This window comes from Arachis ipaensis, chromosome B08, assembly GCF_000816755.2.
Source record: "Arachis ipaensis cultivar K30076 chromosome B08, Araip1.1, whole genome shotgun sequence".
NCBI classification, from domain to species: Eukaryota; Viridiplantae; Streptophyta; class Magnoliopsida; order Fabales; family Fabaceae; genus Arachis; species Arachis ipaensis.
In genome coordinates, this window is record NC_029792.2 from 25,409,697 (window position 1) to 25,431,146 (window position 21,450).

Sequence of the window (21,450 nt, forward strand, 5' to 3'; positions counted from 1 at the left end):
AAATTATAGTGATGGAATAAAATAAAAAAAAAGAATTGGACACCAAATTTCTATATCATTCTTAATTTATCAAGTATATTAAATGAAATAAAATATTACTTTGCAGTATAAATTAGATAAATAAATATTTAACACTTAGCACTATAGTAGGAGGAAATAGTTTAACAGAAATTAATGCTGTCAATTATGCAATTGGCGATACTAGTGAGTTAACTACTAAACCAATCTAATTTGGTTTTTATATGCAAAAATATAATTAATAATAATTTCACCCAAAACGAATCGCAACTTAAATAATTGGCCAGAAAGCTTAATTTGATTCGAACTTCATTGGGTAGGTTTGTTCCAATTTTTACTTGGCAAAGATCATATTTTGTTCTTAATTGACAACTATTTTTTGACATACAATAATTGCCCAAAAAAAAGCCTACAATTATATAAAAAAAATTATGTTATCAAAATACCTTTTGAAAATTTTGAAATAAACCCAACCTTGTTGTAATTTATATACTGATAACAACACATCAAAATTAAATTTTTCTTGTTAATTAGTTCATAATAAATATTTTTGTTGAAGAAATAATAAGATAATCATGAATTTTCCTCATGAATTTACAATAGAAAGGAGAGAGAAACTAATTCAAATTGGTCAAAGAAAAATTTATTCAACTACTTAAATATTGATAATATAAATTTCGGTTTGTGTGTAATTTATTAGTCAATGAAAAATCGTTAAAGAAAGTTAGATCTTTAACGAATTACTTTTAAAATAGCTTGGTTCATGATTTATCGGACGGAAACATTATGTTAAAAGAAGAAAAGGAGATAGAGGACAAGTGCTACAAAGCCTACAACAACTACTTTAATTCTTTCACTTTATACAAGATGACAAGCAATAGAGATACTCCAACACCATCCACACCTAGATTCATAGTGAATCATGTGTATTGCAATAACACATAAAGAATTAAAGCAACCTGAAACATGAGATAAGGTTAAGTTTCATGAATCTATGCACATGTTAATCAGAGCTTTCTTTCTTTTAGTAAATAGTGGCAATGAAATGGCTTCACACATGCCATCCATGTCACGGTTCCACTTGCACCTATAAAGGAAAAGTTTGATATGTGAAATTTATACAAGCCATCAATTAAAACACCATAACTAACAATATTAGAATTTTTAAATAAATTAAAACAACCATGTCTACCATTAAAAGAAAAACCACAATTATCCAACTTTAAAATAGAAATTAAATTCCTAGACATTAAAGGTACATAAAGAGTCTTAGGTAAATCTAAATGAAAGCTTGTATCCAACACCAAACGATAAGTTCCTATTCCTTCAATTGGCACTTTCACACGGTTTCCCATGTAGAGGAACATTTTACTTTGATTTGTGGTTTGGATCATAAGAAATTCCTACATTACATTAGATACATGAGTTGTAGCACCAGAATCAAGCCACCAATAATTATGAGGAATATCAATTAAATTTGATTCATAAGTACATACATATGTTTCAAATATACCTTTCTTTTCGAACCATGCCTTATGTTTAGGACAATCCTTTTGGAAATGTCCTTCCTTTGTACAGAAATGACACTGTTTTGTATTGGCATGTCCTTTCTTCTTAAAATTCTTGGGCTTTGTCTTTAATTTCTTTTCTGATTTGCCAGCTCCTTGAACCAAGTTGACAGAATGACCACCACAATTCTTAAGTCTATTTTCTTCCTGTATGAGCTTTCCAATCAATTCATTAACGTCCCATTTTTCCTTCATGACATTATAATTAATTTGAAAAGGTCCATACTCAGAAGGTAATGAGTTCAGAATGAATTGCATCATAAAGGAGTCATCAACTGTCATACCCAGTGACTTTAATTTTGCAGCAATATCAGTCATCTCAATAGTATGCTCTTGCATGCTCTTAGACCCATCAAACTTCATGGCCGTGAGTTGTGACATTAATGTACTAGCGAGTGACTTATCAGCAGAACGGAAGCGGTTTTCCACAAACGCAAGATATTCTTTAGCACTTTCTGTTTGTGGAAGGGTAGTCTTAATATTGCTTGCAGTAGTCATTCGCATAAACATAAGGCTGTTAGAACGTTCCCATGTCTTAAGTGCATACTTTTCATCCTCATCATTGTCATCAGTGACAATGGATTTCTCTTCTAAAAGTGACAAGTCAAGATCCAAAAGATCTAAATGGAACTTCACTTGTTCACTCCATTCAGAGATGTTTAAACCATTAAACATGGTAACAGATGAATCTTGTGAATGAATTGAAATACCTATCATTTAATCATACAATGCTCATATTAAGTTTAATTTTATCATCTACTCAGATTACAGAACACAGTTCACCTTTGGGTAAAATTCTATAATATACTAACATATTAACATACAAATAACTGCCATATTTATCATACTTGAAGATTAAAATTCTCTGCCAAATACATATACCATCTTTGGACAATACATATATCTGACCCAAGAATAATAATTTTTCTCGTTCAAGTCTATTAATAATAGAAGAGATTTCCTTTGGGTAAATCTAATTCTAAAATTAATTAACACATTATTAAATATACTGGCATTTTACGTTATAACTTGGTCACTTTGGTGTACACAAGCAGTAAATAATCTAAATAAATTTAATACTATAAATAAAATATTTATAGACTTTTCATAAAATTAGAGTACATTACGTACTCAAAATAATTTCATAATTGTCATCAATACTAAACTTAAACTCAAGATTAAATTCATACATAAGTATAATTTATGATCAAATTAAAATATTCAGAAGAAAACATATAGAACATATACAACTACAAATATGCAGTTTTGATGGCATGAAATTTAAAATCCACTTAATTAAAATTCAATTATAAATAATTAATCAGAAACATGAAACACCGTGGATATCATAATTAGATCAGAGAAAATCACATACTTTCAAAACACGTGCTCTGATACCACAATTCTTAAGTCTATCAGAGCATGTGTTTTGATGACAATTATGAAATTATTTTGAGTATGTAATGTACTCTAATTTTATGAAAAGTCTATAAATATTTTATTTATAGTATTAAATTTATTTAGATTATTTACTGCTTGTGTACACAAAGTGACCAAGTTATAACGTAAAATGCCAGTATATTTAATAATGTGTTAATTAATTTTAGAATTAGATTTACCCAAAGGAAATCTCTTCTATTATTAATAGACTTGAACGAGAAAAATTATTATTCTTGGTCAGATATATGTATTGTCCAAAGATGGTATATGTATTTGGCAGACAATTTTAATCTTCAAGTATGATAAATATGGCAGTTATTTGTATGTTAATATGTTAGTATATTATAGAATTTTACCCAAAGGTGAACTGTAATATGCTTGTTATGTTCTGTAATCTGAGTAGATGATAAAATTAAACTTAATATGAGCATTGTATGATTAAATGACAGGTATTTCAATTCATTCACAAGCTTCATCTGTTACCATGTTTAATGGTTTAAACTTCTCTGAATGGAGTGAACAAGTGAAGTTCCATTTAGGTCTTTTGGATCTTGACTTGTCACTTTTAGAAGAGAAATCCATTGTCACTGATGACAATGATGAGGATGAAAAGTATGCACTTAAGACATGGGAACATTCTAACAGATTAAGCTTTATGTTTATGCGAATGACTACTGCAAGCAATATTAAGACTACCCTTCCACAAATAGAAAGTGCTAAAGAATATCTTGCGTTTGTGGAAGACCGCTTCCGTTCTGCTGATAATTCACTCGCTAGTACATTAATGTCACAGCTCACGGCCATGAAGTTTGATGGGTCTAAGAGCATGCAAGAGCATACTATTGAGATGACTAATATTGCTGCAAAATTAAAGTCACTGGGTATGACAGTTGATGACTCTTTTATGATGAAATTCATTCTGAACTCATTACCTTCTGAGTATGGAGCTTTTCAAATTAATTATAATGTCATGAAGGAAAAATAGGACGTTAATGAATTGATTGGAAAGCTCATACAGGAAGAAAATAGACTTAAGAATTGTGGTGGTCATTCTGTCAACTTGGTTCAAGGAGCTGGCAAATCAGAAAAGAAATTAAAGACAAAGCCCAAGAATTTTAAGAAGAAAGGACATGCCAATACAAAACAGTGTCATTTCTGTAAGAAAGAATGACATTTCCAAAAGGATTGTCCTAAACGTAAGGCATGGTTCGAAAAGAAAGGTATATTTGAAACATATATATGTACTTATGAATCAAATTTAATTGATATTTCTCATAATTCTTGGTGGCTTGATTCCGGTGCTACAACTCATGTATCTAATGTAATGTAGGGATTCCTTACGATCCAAACCACAAGCCAAAGTAAGATGTTCCTCTACATGGAAAACCGTGTGAAAGCGCCAATTGAAGGAATAGGAACTTATCGTTTGGTGTTGGATACAAGCTTTCATTTAGATTTACCTAAGACTCTTTATGTACCTTCAATGTCTAGGAATTTAATTTCTATTTCAAAGTTGGACAATTGTGGTTTTTCTTTTAATGGTGGACATGGTTGTTTTTATTTATTTAAAAATTCTAATATTGTTGGTTATGGGTGTTTTAATTGATGGCTTGTATAAATTAAAATTTCTTGATCAATTTTCTGAATCCTTGCTTATTGAGTACCAGAATGATATAGTTAGGCCAAATACGCCTAAAGAAAGTTCTGCATTTTTGTGGCATAAACGCTTGGGTCACATATTCAAGGAAAGAATAGAAAAATTAGTAAAGAATGAAATTTTACAAAATTTAAATTTTACTAATCTTGGTTTATGTGTGGATTGTATTAAGGGAAAACAAACCAAACAAAACAAGAAAGGTGCCACAAGAAGTAGTCAGCTTCTTGAAATTATACACACTGATGTATGCGGACCTTTTGATGCTCCATCTATTGGTGGAGAAAAATATTTCATCACTTTTATTGATGACTTTTTACGTTATGGATATGTCTATTTGCTTAAAGAAAAGTCTCAAGCAGTTGATGCTATTGAGATTTATATTAAAGAAGTTGAAAGGCAATTAGACAAAAAGGTGAAAGTTGTTAGGTCAGATAGAGGTGGTGAATATTATGGAAAACATAATGAAACAGGACAATGTCCTGGTCCATTTGCAAAACTTCTAGAAAGACATGGCATATGTGCACAATACACAATGCCATACACACTTGTGGCAGAAAGGCGTAATCGAACGTTAATGGATATGGTTAGAAGTATGATTAGCAATTCTTCTTTACCTAAATTCTTGTGGATGTATGCATTAAAGACTGCCATGTATTTGCTAAATAGAATTCCTAGTAAAGCTGTTCCAAAGACTCCTTTTGAGTTATGGACTAATAGGAAACCCAGTTTACGGCATTTACATGTTCGGGGTTGTCCAGCAGAAGCAAGAATATTTAATCCACAAGAAAAGAAATTAGATTCTCGAACAGTGAGTGGCTATTTTATTGGCTATCCAGAGAAGTCTAAAGGGTATATTTTTTATTGTCCAAACCATAGTCCAAGAATTGTAGAAACTGGTAATGCAAAATTCTTTGAAAATGGTAAAGTTAGTGGGAGTGAAAATCATCAAAATGTAGAAATAAAGGAAATTAAAGTTAATGTTCCTATACATATTAGTGTTCCTTTATCCACACCTACTCAAAGAGTTGTTCCAACTATTGTTGAACACGTTAATAGTGATGAACAAGATTTGAATGATAATGCTCCTAATGAAAAAACTAACTCACAAATATCAGAAAAAAATGAGTCTCAAGAAATACCATTGAGAAGATCTCAAAGAGAAAGAAAGTCAGCTATTCCAAGCTATTATGAGACTTATTTACAAGAAGAAGATATTGGAATATCTAAAGATCCAGTTTCATTTACACAAGCCATAAATAATAATGATTCAGAAAAATGGAATGATGCCATGAAAGAAGAGTTAAAATCCATGGAAGATAACAAAGTTTGGGATATTGTTGCATTGCCAGAAGGTGCTAAATGTATTGGTTGTAAATGGGTCTTCAAAGTTAAGCGAGACTCAAAAGGCAATGTTGAACGATATAAAACTAGACTTGTTGCTAAGGGATTTACTCAAAAGAATGGTGTTGATTATAAAAAAACATTTTCACCTGTTTCTAAGAAAGATTCATTGCGTATCATTATGGCACTTGTGGCTCATTATGACTTAGAGTTCCAACACAAACTTCTGAACTTGAATGAATGAAAGAATATCTAAAACTAGCATTCATTCTTCTCCAAAGATTTTTGCATAATAAAATTACTTTGAAAATATCACAAAGATAAAAATATTTTTAAAAAATTTCAAAACATAACAAAAATAAAAACATCATTTCTTGTATAAGTGGCAAATAATTTTTATATTTGATAAACAATTTGTGTATTTAATTTAAAACCTTTTTAAAATAATTTGATAATTATTTAAAAAATAGATCTGAAAAATTGGAATAAAATTTAATTTCTAGAGCTTATTTTCAGTGAAATTGTAAATTGGTCCCTATACTTTAAAAGTTTATAATTGAACCCCTAAAGAGAATTAAAATTTACAATTTAGTCCTCGCTGTTCAGAAAGTGTTTTATTTAACAAAATATTTTTAGCATATTCTCTATTTTAAACATGTGAGCTACACATGTTTGACAATAGAGACCAATTTGCAATTTTAGTGAAAGTATGAGACCAATTGTGTAATTTAACCATTTGAAAATGACAAAAAATTTTCTACGCTATCTGAACCCACCCCGCCCTTTCCCAGCTCTTTCACTCTCACTTTCTCACTTTCCAAAACGACATCCCAACCCTAGCGCTCTCTGTCTCTCACCTCGGTTCACCGTCGCCGCGCCGGATCCACCGTATTTGTGCTCACGAGTTGGGTCTCGCCTCCTTCCTCCATCTTGTCTCTCTCATCCGGCGACTTTTTCCTCTCTTCCAATCCCAATACTAGACACCATAAATGGAAGAGAACATTTTCAATCCCAAACATGGTCAGAGTGAACAATTCAATGTCTAAGAAGAAAATAGCAACAAATCAACATAAAAATAGCAACTCAATTTATCAGTGAATTCGACACGATGACGGAGGCGAGAGGCACCGCAATGGTGAGCCTAGGTGAGAGATAGAGAGCGCTGGAGTTGGGATGCCATTTTGGAAAGTGAGAAAGTGACAGCGAGAGAACTGAGAAGGAGCAAGGTGGGTTTAGATAGCTTAGGGAGTTTTTGGTCATTTTCAAATGTTTAAATTACACTGTTGGTCTCCATAATTTTACTAAAATTGCAAATTAGTCCCTATTGTCAAACATATGCAACTTACATGTTTAAAATAGAGAATATACTGAAAATATTCTGTTAAATCAAACATTTTTTAAACGATGGAAACTAAATTGCAAATTTTAATTCTCTTTAAAGACCTATTATAAACTTTTAAAGTGTAAAGACCAATTTACAATTTCACTGAAAGTGTAGAACCAACTACATAATTTAACCTATTTTTTTAACCTATAATGCACGAATATACAAGACTCTAAGATCGATATAAGCATAGTTTAATCTGTCATGTTCATGTATATAGTTTCAAGACTCAATGTATGAGGAATGTAATACTGTCACGCTTCCAATCTTTCACAATAAGCAAAAGCTTTAAAAATGAGTAACGCTTTCTACTTTGAGCAATGAAACGTGGGTTCCCCATTTTGAAAGTAATAATAATTACTAGTGTGGAGCTATTTTAGGTAAGAATGACATTTCTATTGTTCCATGGTTTCAGGGGGTACACTCCATTGCAAGGGATATGTAGCCCGTAACATTATACACAGGGGATGCTTATCTGGGAATTCTGGGCATAAAATAAGAGATTGATGCAAGAAATTCGTTTTAGTCATCATGGTTTTAAATTTAAGGTGTGCAAACCAATGGTTATATTGCTGAACTAGCTTACTTTGGATTTCCCATTTTCCATAAGAAATGTTACTGAAACTCAAGTAAGATTGATTAAAATAAATATCAAATGTAGGAAACATTGAGAGGTAAGGTACCTATTTGAAGCTAAAAGCTTTCTTTCAAATATTCTACAATAGATCAACGAGAGATCATAAAACTTGTAACATACATGGAGATCGCAGTCATTGTTCTCACAAGGCATCACGAGAAGCAATTCGGCAAGTTATCGCATCTGCAAGTGATGAAACTCCAAGTTCGGGGGCAGATAGCTTGTAATGCTGAAAAGGAACGAATTAGAATATCATATAGTCTGAAGAAAACGATACAAAGCCATTAGAAATTAGAATCAGTGCCCTGCCAAACCTTTTGTATCTGGGATTGGTTTGCTCTTCCTTCCAGCTCCTCCAGTTCAATCTCTTTTCCATTAATGAGCTTCTCAATGCCTTTTATCTAGTGACGACACGGAGATCACTAAAGTTACATGCTTAAAAGGAAAAAAAAGGTGTCCTACGTTATTTTAGAATTGTCTGACCTCATCAGGAGTAGCATCAAATCTAGCAGCAAGGATGTACGTCGTGTTATCTGAGATACCACATCGTTTCAAAGATTCACTAATCTATCAACAATACAAGCATAAGTTAGCCTACTTAATTGGAATGAACCAGAATCAAATACAAATGCATACTTACATGCTTGGACCCTGAGTAATTGTAAACAAGCTCCGAGTGAAGAGTGCGTGTGGTCAAAGAATCCCGTGACTTAGCTACAAGCGTCTTGTGCGCAGCAGCTAGAAGAGGAAAAACATCTGGAATCTGGTTCAGTTGATAATAATTGGAACATTAGAATGATGTAAAATGGCACATAAAAGCACTAGAGTCATGGTTATAAATGGAGCTGGGTATGACATAAAGCACAAATATAAGAAACAATACAAGTAAAGCATTGAGGAATGCAACTTCTGGCTCCAATGTCCCAGCTTGCATACTTTCCAAGAGCTCCCTACCAGAAAACAAGAATTCCATCATATAATTTATCGAAGGGAAGGGAAGCAGGATCCCAATCTTTAGAATGAATTACAAATAGCAATATTTTACAATGTGTTCCATATATTTACTTTTAGTCTTTTACAGATTGGTTGTATGATATAAATAAGAAAAAAATTGCAAGTACCATTCTAAAACAATTAGAAAGGAGCAACTAGTCTATAAATTACCACTTCTAACTGCCGCAACACTAGTTTCACTAAACGCTCTTACTATCACAAGAAAAAGTGGAAAATTGAACTCTAGCTACCATGAATTATAACTTTCAGTTGAAGTTATTCCTTACGCTGCGTCTGAATACTGTCTCTGACACAAAAACAAAGAGAATACAAAAGCTCATTTGGTTGTGAAGAGACACACACAATTTTTCTGTCTTCGACTTGCCATTGCGTATTTTAGTCTCAAAGGAAAATCCAAACACAACCTTATGATATGTTTGGTTTGGGTTGCTTTCTTTTAAGTTGATAAGTTTTCATTATTAATTACAAAATTGTTACATTGTACTAATTACTTTCCTTCTTGTTCCCAAAATGTGAAATGAGTTCTAAGGAAATCGAAAGGAAGTACTCATAGATAAGAGTACCAGCCTTATATATACTGATGTAGTATGAAACATCAAACGGAAAATTATTAACTACCTAACAACTAACAAATTCTATCTCTTGTGTGCTAAGTTACATTACTCTTCCTTATACAAATGAAAACAAGATATCATTTTTGTAATTAACAAAGAAAACATATCACTGCGAAATCAAGACCCAAAAAATAAAAATAAAAATAAAAACAAAGCCCCTTATGATCTATTCGATCATAGCTACTTTGATGTTTACTGGACCAATCATGCACCTCCAATAACCATTTAACCTAATTAAATAGATAAAGGAACAAAACGGTAATTTTAGACAACAATGCCTCTCTGATAGTTGGGTGACGAAAAGTCTCAATAACTTGAACAAATACAAATGTCAAACAAGTCAAAAATGCAATAATATCTTTCTTTCATTAACAAGTAACAAGTAAAATTTTCCAATAACAAGTTGCTAATATTCCATAATTTATAATTGTTTTTAGAATAAGAGAGAAACCCAGAGAAAAAGACTAACTTGGAATTGGTGACGTCGGTGTAGAGTGCAAGAGAAAGTGTGGCTTCATTTATATTAAACACCTTCATAGTCTCTGCTTTGAATCTGCAAAGAAATTGGAACGAGAGAGCAATGAAGGCCACAAAAAGTTACGACCATTAAGCTTCAGCTATAGAACTGTCAAGTGAGATTCTCTCTGCTCAAAATCCAAAACTTCTTAACCAATATAAAAGAATGAAGAAAGTGTAATAAATACCTCCTTCCAGTGAGGGTGACTCCGGCGGTGACGGTGGCGTGGCTCTTGTGGCTGCCGTACCCGATGCTGCGAACGATAAGAGTGACGTTTTGTTGAGGTTCTTTCACATTGAGAAGTGAGAACTACAGTACTAACTAGACTTTCAATTTGGGTGTTTTGGTAATTTAACTCTTTTTTTTTCATTAATTTGATTTTTTGTATAATGGGCTTTCTAAAATCTTATCCAATTAGCAACTGGCAAAACTCAAAAATAAAAAAAAAAAATAATTATTTAACCAAAAAGTAATTAAATCGACTTTGTATTTGGTAGTAATTTAAACCACCCATACTACTGCCGACGAGCCATAGCTCATATGGCATTCCGTTCCCTCATGCGGGATGAAAATTTTATTAAAACTCTACTCTATCCTATCTGCGGGTTGAGAATCTCTCAATCCTAACCCTACCCGCACCCTAAAATTCTAAACCCTACCCTATCCTACCATACCCGCAGAAATATCAAGTTTTTCAAAGTAAATATAAAATTCAATCATTTCAAATTTTATACATATTAATAACATAAAAAATAAAAAACTAATGCTTTAAATTACTAAATTAACTAACTAGTTTTAGTGGTTGTTCACTTATTGTAAGTCATTACATAAGGGAGGTTGTGGGTTCAATTCTCACTTCCTTCACTATATACCTAATTTTTATAAAATATGTGTTATATATGAGGTGCGAGTAGGGTAGGGTAGGGTACACCCTAAACCCGTATCCTACCCTACCCGCAGACATACCCAGACCCTACCCTACCCTACCCGAACGGGTTGGACCGGGTTAATCACAAATCAGTAGCATTACAAAAGTCCCAAAACTCAAATCAGTAGCATTACAAAATCTAAACTCAAATCAGTAGCATTACAAAAGTCCCAAAAAATCACAAATCACAAATTCAACTTTAAATTCATCAAACAAAGTAACACAGACTCAACTTTCCACTAACCTCAAATCAGTAATCACAAATTCCAAACTCAAATCAGCACCATTACAAAAGACTCAAGAAATCACAAATCACAAATTCAACCTCAGATCCCTGAAACAGAGTAACAGACTCAACTTTCTACTATCCTCAAATCAGTAAATCACAGTTTTACTAACCTTTCACTGGCAGCAGGAAGACGACGGCGAGACGACGAAGACACGACGGCCAGACGACGGCGACACTACGGCGCACCAGCTGGAGGCCTCGAGCAGCGATTTCACCTGGGAATAGAAGACGTGCCGAGCTAGAAAGGGGAGACGCCGTGGAGAAGGAGAAGGAAGAGGCCCCGGAGACGCTGACACAGACGAACGGCGGCTACGGTTCCGTCCAGGAAGCTGAATTTTTTGGTTGGGAAGGATCTATGGCTTGCTCTTGCTGTGTGTTTTGTCCAGGAAGCTGGAATGAGCTGGGTGTTTGGTCGGGTGAGGGATTGAAGGGGTAACTCGAGTGGGGGTGGGAGGGTTTTCTTTTTTTTTCTTAACAAATCAGAACGACAGCGTTTCATACGAACCGGTCGGTTCCCGATCTGGTCCAACCAGTCGGTTACTGGTCGGTTCAATAGTTTTCTAGCGGTTTTGTCATCAGCGATTTTAACAGGAGGATCGAACCGTTTTCTATGTCGGTTTCCAGTTGAACTAGTTCGACCGGTCAGTCCGGTCCGATTTTCAAAGCATTGCATACTACTAGCTGGCTCACTAGTTGTGATTGAAGAGCTTTGTAATGTGTGTCAATTTGGGTTGATCGAGTGATCAACTCACTCATCCGCTTAGATAAGTAGCAGATGTTTAAATTTCATTTATATCTGCAGTAATCCATTAACCTAGAAAAATTTTAACTTTTGGTGAGTGCTTTTCAATATTATAGTATTAGAGGGAAAGTAAATATTTTCTTTGATATGTAAAAGTGGCTACGTGCAAGAAGACAGCAAGAAAAAATAATACTTTGCTACCTAGACACCAAAATGATAAGGCGAAACATGATGATAGACAAAATTATGAAGATCTGTTCACATGCTCGACACAAACGTCACTAAATACTCTCATATAAAAGTTACAACTTAGATATCTAATAACTTACGTATAAATTATTTTTCTTTTATTTATTTAATCTTTTATTTTTTACTAAAAATACTATAAAATTAGTGAATTAAATGAGAATAAAACCAGATATTATCTTTTGGACTTTAGATATATATCTTTTGGACCTTAGATACTATTTTTATTTGGGTTTTAGGGTTTAATGGATGTCATGCTCAAATATAAATAATATCTTCAGAGTTTCGGTGCCCAATATACCAAAACCGCCTCAGCAACTTTTTTCCATAAGAAAAGTTGCAATTCAGCCGCCCAATTAGAATACAGAAGGTTTTGGCTGAGGAAGATTGAGACAATCCTTTCATCAATTTCTAATTTCTAATTTCTATGAGTAAAGGTACGTTTTCGCATAATGATATATTTTTGTTGATTCAATATAGATGATCTGAATTAATGAAATAATTTATTCTAACAAGTGGTATCAGAGCCATCTATAATTCAGTCATAAAAAATATTCGATTTTATTTTATTGGATCAATATATATATATACATATGCAGATTTACATTATATATGAAATTATTGCACGCTTAATGAAATTGTTCTCGTTATATGTGTGCATCAATACGTATATATACGCATTATATATAAAACGTATTCCCTCCATGCTGTTTTGGGTTATATATATACATATTACATGTTACGCATATATGTATACTGTGGGCCATATATTATAGGAAGCATTTTAGGTGAGGCAGATTCCTTTACTGAAAGTTTAATACGTCAGTTGTTTACACCATTAAGATATATTGTAAAATATTTGAATGGCTCAAATAAATAAATACATAGGTACTGTGATGACTGATTTAATAAGGTGCATGATAAAACTCTAACCGCATTTATAGGTGTAAAATTTTTAGTTGTTTGAAATGACATTAATACCCAAGCTGGTGTGAAATAATGGTGCTTCCCAGTTCTTATGTAGCTGGCTTGGCAAGTTGTAGGGAAGCCAATGCAATGGGCGTAAGCAGCATCTTATGTATTTAACTATGTATATATACCTTTTTTGCAATTATGCTATGTGTATATCAAAATTAATCACCAGTATAAAATATACGTTAGAATACAAATACACATTAAAAATAAATTAAACCAACGCATATATTTATATATAAATACATTAGTGGCTAATTTTAGTGGCTGATTTTAGTGTACAAATAATATTTTTAATTATGTTCTTGTATACGATGTTTTCTCTTGCTTTAATGTTTGGTGTGTCATAACGATCGTTGTTTTGTTTATCTTTCCTTCACATATTCCTAGTTATATTATTATCATTTGAATACTATGTATGTATTTTTATTTTTAAGTGTCGTAATATCTCACCACCTCAGATTTACGACTATAGCGTAAGATTTTGTGTGGTAGGATATTACAAGTTCTAATGACGGAAGATGCACGAGAGACTACATTGGTGCACTTTTTTAAATTTAAAAGACTAAATTGTAACAATTAAAAAGTCAAAGACTACTAAATCAGTGCAATTCGCCAATCCCAAAGACTAAAGTGGAGATTAACTCATCATTTACGCATTTTCGAATATTTTTATATAAAAAAATTTAGTTGTATTAATTTTTCTTTATCATAAATTAATAATTGACTATATAATAGATTGATAAGTCGCAAGTAGATTATTATTAATGTGATAATATATATAGTTATTGGTCTTTATTTATAAAAAAATCAAAGTACTTAATTATAACTTTTTGATAAATTAATCATTATATTTGTGAAACCTTTTTTTGGGCATCTAATTGGATTTTGTGTTGCAGTCTCATTGTCTTAATTAATCTACAAAAATTGATTACTATTTTATTTAAAATAATGACAAAATAATATATTTTATTTAGCATGTCTCGATTGCATTTTTTTATATATGTGTATACGGTCAAATAGATATTTTTTTTATCAGTGTGTCCCATTAATTTGGTGTAAAATTAATTGATTATTCTTTTAAAATATAAGGATTATTATGTATATGTCACTTATGCGAATATTAATCTACTCAAAAGAAGATTTATATTTGGCCAAGTTATGTGTACACAATAATAATATTTGAGTAATTGAAAATAATATTCATTATTTATGCAAACAGTAATCTGTCCAAAGGAAGTTTATTGTTTGGCCAAATAATGAGCATTACACACTTTTATTTATTTTCTATTAATTATGCGATCAATAATCGGCCCAAAGGAAGGTTATTATTTGGCCAATTAATAGAAAATATATGCGGTAATAAATAGGTTGCGAAGTTTAAGTTTTCATGTGCACATTTAGTCGGTGCAAAAAAAGGCTTAATGTGTGATAGAAATTTTGACAAGATTTGATTACTGAAATGAGAGTATCAGTTACAGTTGATTTTTCTATCCAAAGATTGAAAATTAATGTTGTTCTAGATATCTTAATATGAAATTTTTTCTATTGTTTAACTAATATTTACTACATATTTTTATTCTAATCCAGAAACTATGACTTCAGCTACCAATGTTTCTGCACAAATTAGTAGTATTACTATGCTGAATGGTTCAAACCTTACCTTAAGGTTTGAAAGGATACCGTGTAGATTATCCTCGGTTGTATGGATCTGGATAAAGCTCTTCGAGAAGAGAAATCCACTTCCACTCTAGAAATCTCAATGAGGTTAAAATACAGAAGTGGGAGAGATCCAATCGAATAATCATTATGATCATGAAGCGCTCAATTCCTAAGGCGTCTCGGGGTTCAATTACTGAGGATAAAGATGCCAAACAGTTCCCGAAAGAAGTTGAAAAATTCTTTGTTAAGAATAAAAAGGTGGAGGTAAGTAGCCTTTTGAGCAAACTTGTTTCCATGAGGTATAAAGGTAAAGGGAACGTAACGGGGTACATTATGAAAATGCCTCATCTTGCTTCTAAATTGAAAGCACTAAAGTTAGAGTTGTCTGAAGATTTACTCGTGCATTTCATTTTGATCTCTCTTCCTACATATTTTGGGCAATTCAAAGTGAGTTATAACACTCTGAAAGACACTTGGTCCCTAGATTAGCTTATATCTCACTGTGTGCAAGAAGAAGAAAGATTGCTACAAGATAAGACTGAAAGTGCTCACATGGTTTCATCTTCTCAATAGAAAAGAAAGCGTGATACTATTGCGGATGCACCTTCTCAGCAGAAAAGGCTAAGAAACAGGATCAAGTTTCAACATGTTTCTTTTGTAAGAAGGTGGGACACATGAAGAAGGATTGTACCAAATATGACATTTGGCGTGTAAACAAGGGTATGATTCTTACTTTCGTTTGTTTTGAGGCTAGTTTAAGTTATGCATCTGTTGATACTTGGTGGGTAGTTTCTGCTGCTACTACTCATGTAAGTATTACTATGCAGGGTTGTCAGTCACGCGCACGCGTCACCATGGAAAGCTCCAAATCACGCGCACGCGTCAGTCACGCGCACGCATCGCTCCTCGCTGCCATCTCCTTTGGTTCTTGTGCTGCAGAAACTCCATCAAATCCAGCCGAATGCTACCTAAAATAAACAAAATTACACAAGACTCAAAGTAGCATCCATAGTGGCTAAAAGATAATTAATTATTGATAAAACTTAACAAATTAAATGCAAATTCACTAGGAAAAAGTAACAAAAATGCTCACGCATCACAACACCAAACTTGAATTGTTGCTTGTCCTCAAGCAACCAAACTAATATAGGCTTAGGATGTGAATTTGCATGAAAATGAGAGTTCGATTAAGCTCATGTCTCTTCTTATAGTGGGGTTTACAACTGCAATCCTGAATAGTTTTGGCATCTCACTCTCCTTTGAATCAGAAGGATGTCAGTGTCATTCGGAATTAGAATTCGGATAATATTATGAATTCTCTGATCTTTTGTAACTCAATTTAACCCTTGAACACAACAATTTTTCCTTTCTTTGGTGCTTTGTACTTTGAGCCTAGCCGTGACTTTAAATGTTTTGTCTCAAGCTTTACTTGACACAGAAACACCACAAGCACTTAATTGGGGAACTCTTTTTGGAGTTTTGATTTTTTTTTCTTTCACCTACTCCGAGACAGTGGTGCTCAAAGCCTTTGGCATACTCTTCTAATTGCAATTGATCTTGACTCTAAATGTTTTGTCTCAAGGATTATTTGACACAAGAACACCACAAGCATGTGACTAGGGAACAACTCTTTGAGCTTTTAATCATTTCTGACCTCCCTAGTCATTGATGCTCAGAGCCTTGGACCTTATTTTTATTTTTTTTGCTGTCTCTTTTGCTTCAAGGATTAAATTTTTGTTTATTTCAGAGAAGTCATAATAATTCTCTAAATTCCTGTTCCTTGTACATCAACATTCTTTGATTCAAATTTAAATATGCACTGTTCATGGCATGCATTCAGAATCACAGAAAATACCACCACATTTAAGTGAATAAGACTACTCTTCAATATAAACTCAATTTCTCATGCAATATATCACTTCTTTTTCTTTATCTTTTTAGATTTCAAGTTTAGTGAGCGGTACATGAGACAAATAACAGAATGAAACTAATTCTAAGAACTAAAAGTACTAAAGATCATGCAGGCAATCAAAACAACAGAAAACAGAAAACAACAAAATAAGAACGGAAGAGAAATAGAATGAAAGGAACTCAACCACCTTAGTTATGCTGGTGGCCATCTCATTCCTCCATGAAGAACATTCATCTTTCTTTGGTGCTATTAAAATAAACAGAAAAGCCATAAGCGTAGCGACAATACCAAACTTAAAGGTTTGCTTGTCCTCAAGCAAAAAGTAACTGAAAACAAAAACAAATAGTAAGATGAAAGAATAATAAAAGGATAAAGAACAAGAGAGAATTAGGATTGGGGGGGTGGATGATTTGAATTCAGGCATTGAGGGGTTTAATTTGGGCGTCACGTGCGATGCGTACGCGTAAGGCACACGTACGCGTGGACCTGGTTTGTGCGAATCGCGCGAAGGCGGCCACGCGCACGCACAACTCTCTGCTCGCGTGGTTTGGGAATCAAAATTTTCAGATGACGCGTGCGCGTCATGCATGCGCACGCGTGGATGGCCATTTGGGGAAAGGATGCGCACGCGTTAGGAACGCGTACGCGTGATCAACTTTGTGCCCCTAGCACACTTCCTCTAGCACACTTCCAGCCCCAAGCCATCATAACTTTCTGTCCAAATACTCATTGACGCCGTTTTTTAGGGTCACGCGTACGCGTCAGGGACGCGCACGCATGGGTGGCCATTTGTGCAGACAACGCGCACGCGTGATGCGACTTATGCGCCCAACATGGTTCCCGCCCCACTCCTGCTCAACTCTCTGGCAGATTTTATTTTTCACGCACACACATATGACGCGTACGCGTCAGCGACGCTTGCGCGTCGTGTGCTCGTTTTTTTTTGTGTCGCCTGAAGTGTTCGGTTCCTGTTATAAAATAGTTGCATGATCAGAAAAACGGTAAAAACTCAATAAAAATTAAATAAGTAATAAAACTACTACTACAAAAAATAACTAAGGATACGAAATTTTCGGGTTGCCTCCCGACAAGCGCTTCTTTAACGTCACTAGCTTGACGGTCAGCTCCTCTAAGGAGGAGGATCATAGGGGCTTAGCTCTGCACCCCTTACTTTAAACTTCTTTCCTGTGTCTCCATAAATTAGCTCAATATACTCCAGAGAGAGAATTCTGTTTACTGTATAAATCCACAATGGATTTCTAGTCAACACCACCTTCATTCTTGGGGAGAAACCTTCAGTGGGGATCTTTTTGTTTCTCCATCCCCTGGGTATTTTCTTCTTTTTGGGAACCTCCTCATTGGTGGATGATGCATTCCCAACACCAAACTTAGGTTTGATGTCAGGAGAAATTTTATTGATTGTCACCAAAGGAGGGTTGAGTTGCAGATTCTGCTGTCCGTCATCAGGGGGTTGTTGAAGGTTTGGATCAATAAGCTCAGTCTGCATGCACCTCTCTTCTTCACCTGTTGAATGTATATCTTTGAAGACATAAAAGACCAGTTGCTCATTATGCACTCTAAGCACTAGTTCACCCACTTCTACATCAATCAGAGCTCTCCCAGTGGCTAGAAATGGTCTTCCTAGTATTATAGAGGCATTCTCATCCTCCCCTGTGTCAAGAATCACAAAATCTGCTGGGAGGAAGAACTTACCCACTTTGACCAAGATATTCTCCACTAATCCGTGTGCAGGCTTCATAGATTTGTCTGCCATCTGTAATGCTATCTTTTTGGGTTGTGCCTTTTGGATTTGCAACTTCTTCATCACAGATAAGGGCATTAGATTTATGCTTGCCCCCAGATCACATAGGGCTTTCTCAAAGGTTGTGCTCTCAATGGTGCATGGAATTTGGAAGCTCCTTGGATCCGGCATCTTCCTTGGCAAGTTATTCTGAATGATGGCACTGAATTCTTTAGTCAGGACCACTATCTCATCTCCCTTTAAAGGCTTCTTCTTTGACAACAGCTCCTTCATGAACTTGACATAGAGAGGCATTTGTTCCAAAACCTCAGCAAAAGGAATATTGATTTGTAACTTTTTGAAGACTTCCAAGAACTTTGAAAACTGCTTGTCCTTAGTCTCCTTTTGTAGTCTCTGAGGATATGGCATTTTAGGCTTGTACTCAAGAGTCTTTGGCAATGTAGGATACGTGTCAAGAGAGTCAGGGAACGGGTTGTCTGCACGCTTAGGAGGGGCGTGCTCTACTTCTTCCTTTTTCTCCTCTGGAGCTTTCTTTTCAACTAGTTCTTCATTGGCCCTTGTCTCAGAACCAGCTGTTTTACCACTTCTCAATTGAATAGCCTTGCAATCTTCTCTTGGGTTCACCACTGTACCACCTGGATATGTACTTGCAGACCTCTCAGGTATTTGCTTGCTTAGTTGGCCCATTTGCACTTCTAAGTTTCTAATGGAGGCTCTAGTTTCCTGCATAAAACTCCTCATCATCTCCCAATTAGAATCTTCTTGGGATTTAGAGTTTTCTTGCTGAGGTGGTTGTTGCTGCTGAGACTAAAATTGACGGTTATTGTGATTGTTCTATTGAAAGCCGCCCTGAGAATTATTGTTGAAGCTTTGAGGTCTTTGAGATTGGTCTCTCAACCCAAAATTTGGATGATTCCTCCACCCCTGATTGTATGTCTTAGAATATGGATCATTATTGGGATTTCTAGGACCACTCCCCATATAATTGACCTATTCAGAAGTACATTGAGTATAGTCATAATTATCATTTTGCACAAAATTACCGGTCATGTCATAGGAGGCCTCTTGAGGTGAGTTTTGGGTGTTGATAGCTGAGACTTGCTTGTCACCCATTGGTGCGGAATTTATAACTCACAACTTACCGGCAAGTGCACCGGGTCGTACCAAGTAATACCTTACGTGAGTAAGGGTCGATCCCACGAGGATTGATGGATTAAACAACAATAGCGTTTGATAGGATTAGTTAGACAAACAGAAAATAGTGTTGGAAGTTCAAAAAGTATTAAAAAGTAAATTCAAGAATTTCAGAAAACAAGCAGCAAATGAGTTGTGAAATATATATGGGAAAACAGTTAAGGCTTTAGAGTTATCTATTTTCTGGATTGACTTTTCTTATTAACTATTCTAATCATGCAATATTTAATTTATGGTAAACTATCTGTGACTAGACCCTAATTCCTTAGACCTTCCTAGTCTCCTCTAAAATTCATCAATTGCCAATTTCTTGGTCAATTAATTCCAATTAGAGGGTGATGATTAAATTCTAGTTTATATGCCACAAGAATCCTAATTGTCCAAAAATAAAGGGATTATATGTCACGTATCATGTTAAATACAAACAATTAGAAATTCAGGATAATATGTTTTCAAGCTATTGTTCAAGTAAAGAGCTTTTCCAAGTTATACAAGAACTCAAATAGAACATGGGTCATACTTCCGTTCCACCCAAATTCATAAAATAAAGAACGAAAATAATTATTGAAATATAAATCAAAACATGAATTAAAATAGAAAAATTTTATCAATCCATACAATAGACAGAGCTCTTAACCTTAACAATGGAGGATTAGTTGCTCATGGAATATGGAATGTAAATTTGTATGGAATAATGTTGTGAAATATGTTGTGCTGGAACCACCCTGTTGGGATCCCTTTTATAACTAATCCTAATAATTTAAAAATCAAATATCTAAAATTAAAATTAAAATAATATCTTTTCCTAAAATAAGATTTGAATTTAAATTCGAATTAATTAACAAGTCTTCAGCTGATGGGTGGGGACCACTTGATTTGTCCATTCTGCAGCTTCCAATATGTGTTTTCTGCACGTGGCGCATGTCCTTTTTCGTGAGTCACGCGGACGTGTCGGTCACGCGTTCGCGTCATTTGTGCAGATTCCATTCCACGCGTTCGCGTCATTGCGAATTCCTCCATTCTGCGCGGTCGCGTGAGCCATGCGTCCGCGTCGGTATTCACTGGTCATCTCCTTGGTTTCTTCTCTTTCTCTGCAGAACTTCATCAAATCCATCCGAATGCTACCTAGGATGAATAAAATTGCACAAAACTCAAAATAGCATCCATAGTGGCTAAAATATAATTAATTCTTAATTAAACTCAACAAGTTAGATGCAAATTCACTAGGAAAAGATAGGAAAGATGCTCACGCATCACAACACCAAACTTAAACTGTTGCTTGTCCTCAAGCAACCAAAAACTAATATAAGCTTAGGATGTGAATTTGCATGAGAATGAGAGTTTGATTAAGCTCATGTCTCTCCTTATAGTGGGGTTTACAACTGCAATCTTGAATAGTTTTGGCATTTCACTTTATCCTTTGAAGTTCAGAATGATTGGCATCCGTAGGAACTCAGAATCCAGATAGTGTTATTGATTCTTCTAGTTCAGTATGTTGATTCTTGAACACAGCTAATTTATGAGTCTTGGCCATGACCCTAAGCATTTTGTTT

The 21,450-nt window shown here is 34.3% G+C and overlaps 1 protein-coding gene across 2 annotated transcripts; it reads right to left on the reverse strand.

Moving 5' to 3' along the window:
* LOC107614396 (EKC/KEOPS complex subunit TPRKB) lies at window positions 8,022–10,538 on the reverse strand. 2 transcript variants are annotated; one of them, XM_016316608.2, is made up of 7 exons: window positions 10,378–10,538; window positions 10,143–10,213; window positions 8,929–8,995; window positions 8,686–8,808; window positions 8,529–8,612; window positions 8,360–8,446; window positions 8,022–8,274 (listed from the first exon to the last, which is right to left on the reverse strand). In XM_016316608.2, the coding sequence occupies exons 2-7, from the start codon at window positions 10,208–10,210 to the stop codon at window positions 8,188–8,190; spliced, it is 516 nt and encodes a 171-aa protein (XP_016172094.1). In that variant the 5' UTR covers window positions 10,211–10,213; window positions 10,378–10,538; the 3' UTR covers window positions 8,022–8,187. The 2 variants fall into 2 exon arrangements, with proteins under 2 accessions (XP_016172094.1, XP_016172093.1); XM_016316607.2 differs by having other exon boundaries at window positions 10,143–10,226; window positions 10,378–10,530.

What these genes read in the sequence shown, in the direction of transcription:
- LOC107614396 (XM_016316608.2), bottom strand. Translation starts at nt 10,210, where the DNA reads ATGAAGGTGTTTAATATAAATGAAGCCACACTTTCTCTTGCACTCTAC. An exon ending in CATTCCTCAATGCTTTACTT is followed by an intron (nt 8,809 to 8,928) that starts GTATTGTTTCTT and finishes CAACTGAACCAG; the next exon opens with ATTCCAGATGTTTTTCCTCT. An exon ending in ACCAATCCCAGATACAAAAG is followed by an intron (nt 8,275 to 8,359) that starts GTTTGGCAGGGC and finishes GTTCCTTTTCAG; the next exon opens with CATTACAAGCTATCTGCCCC.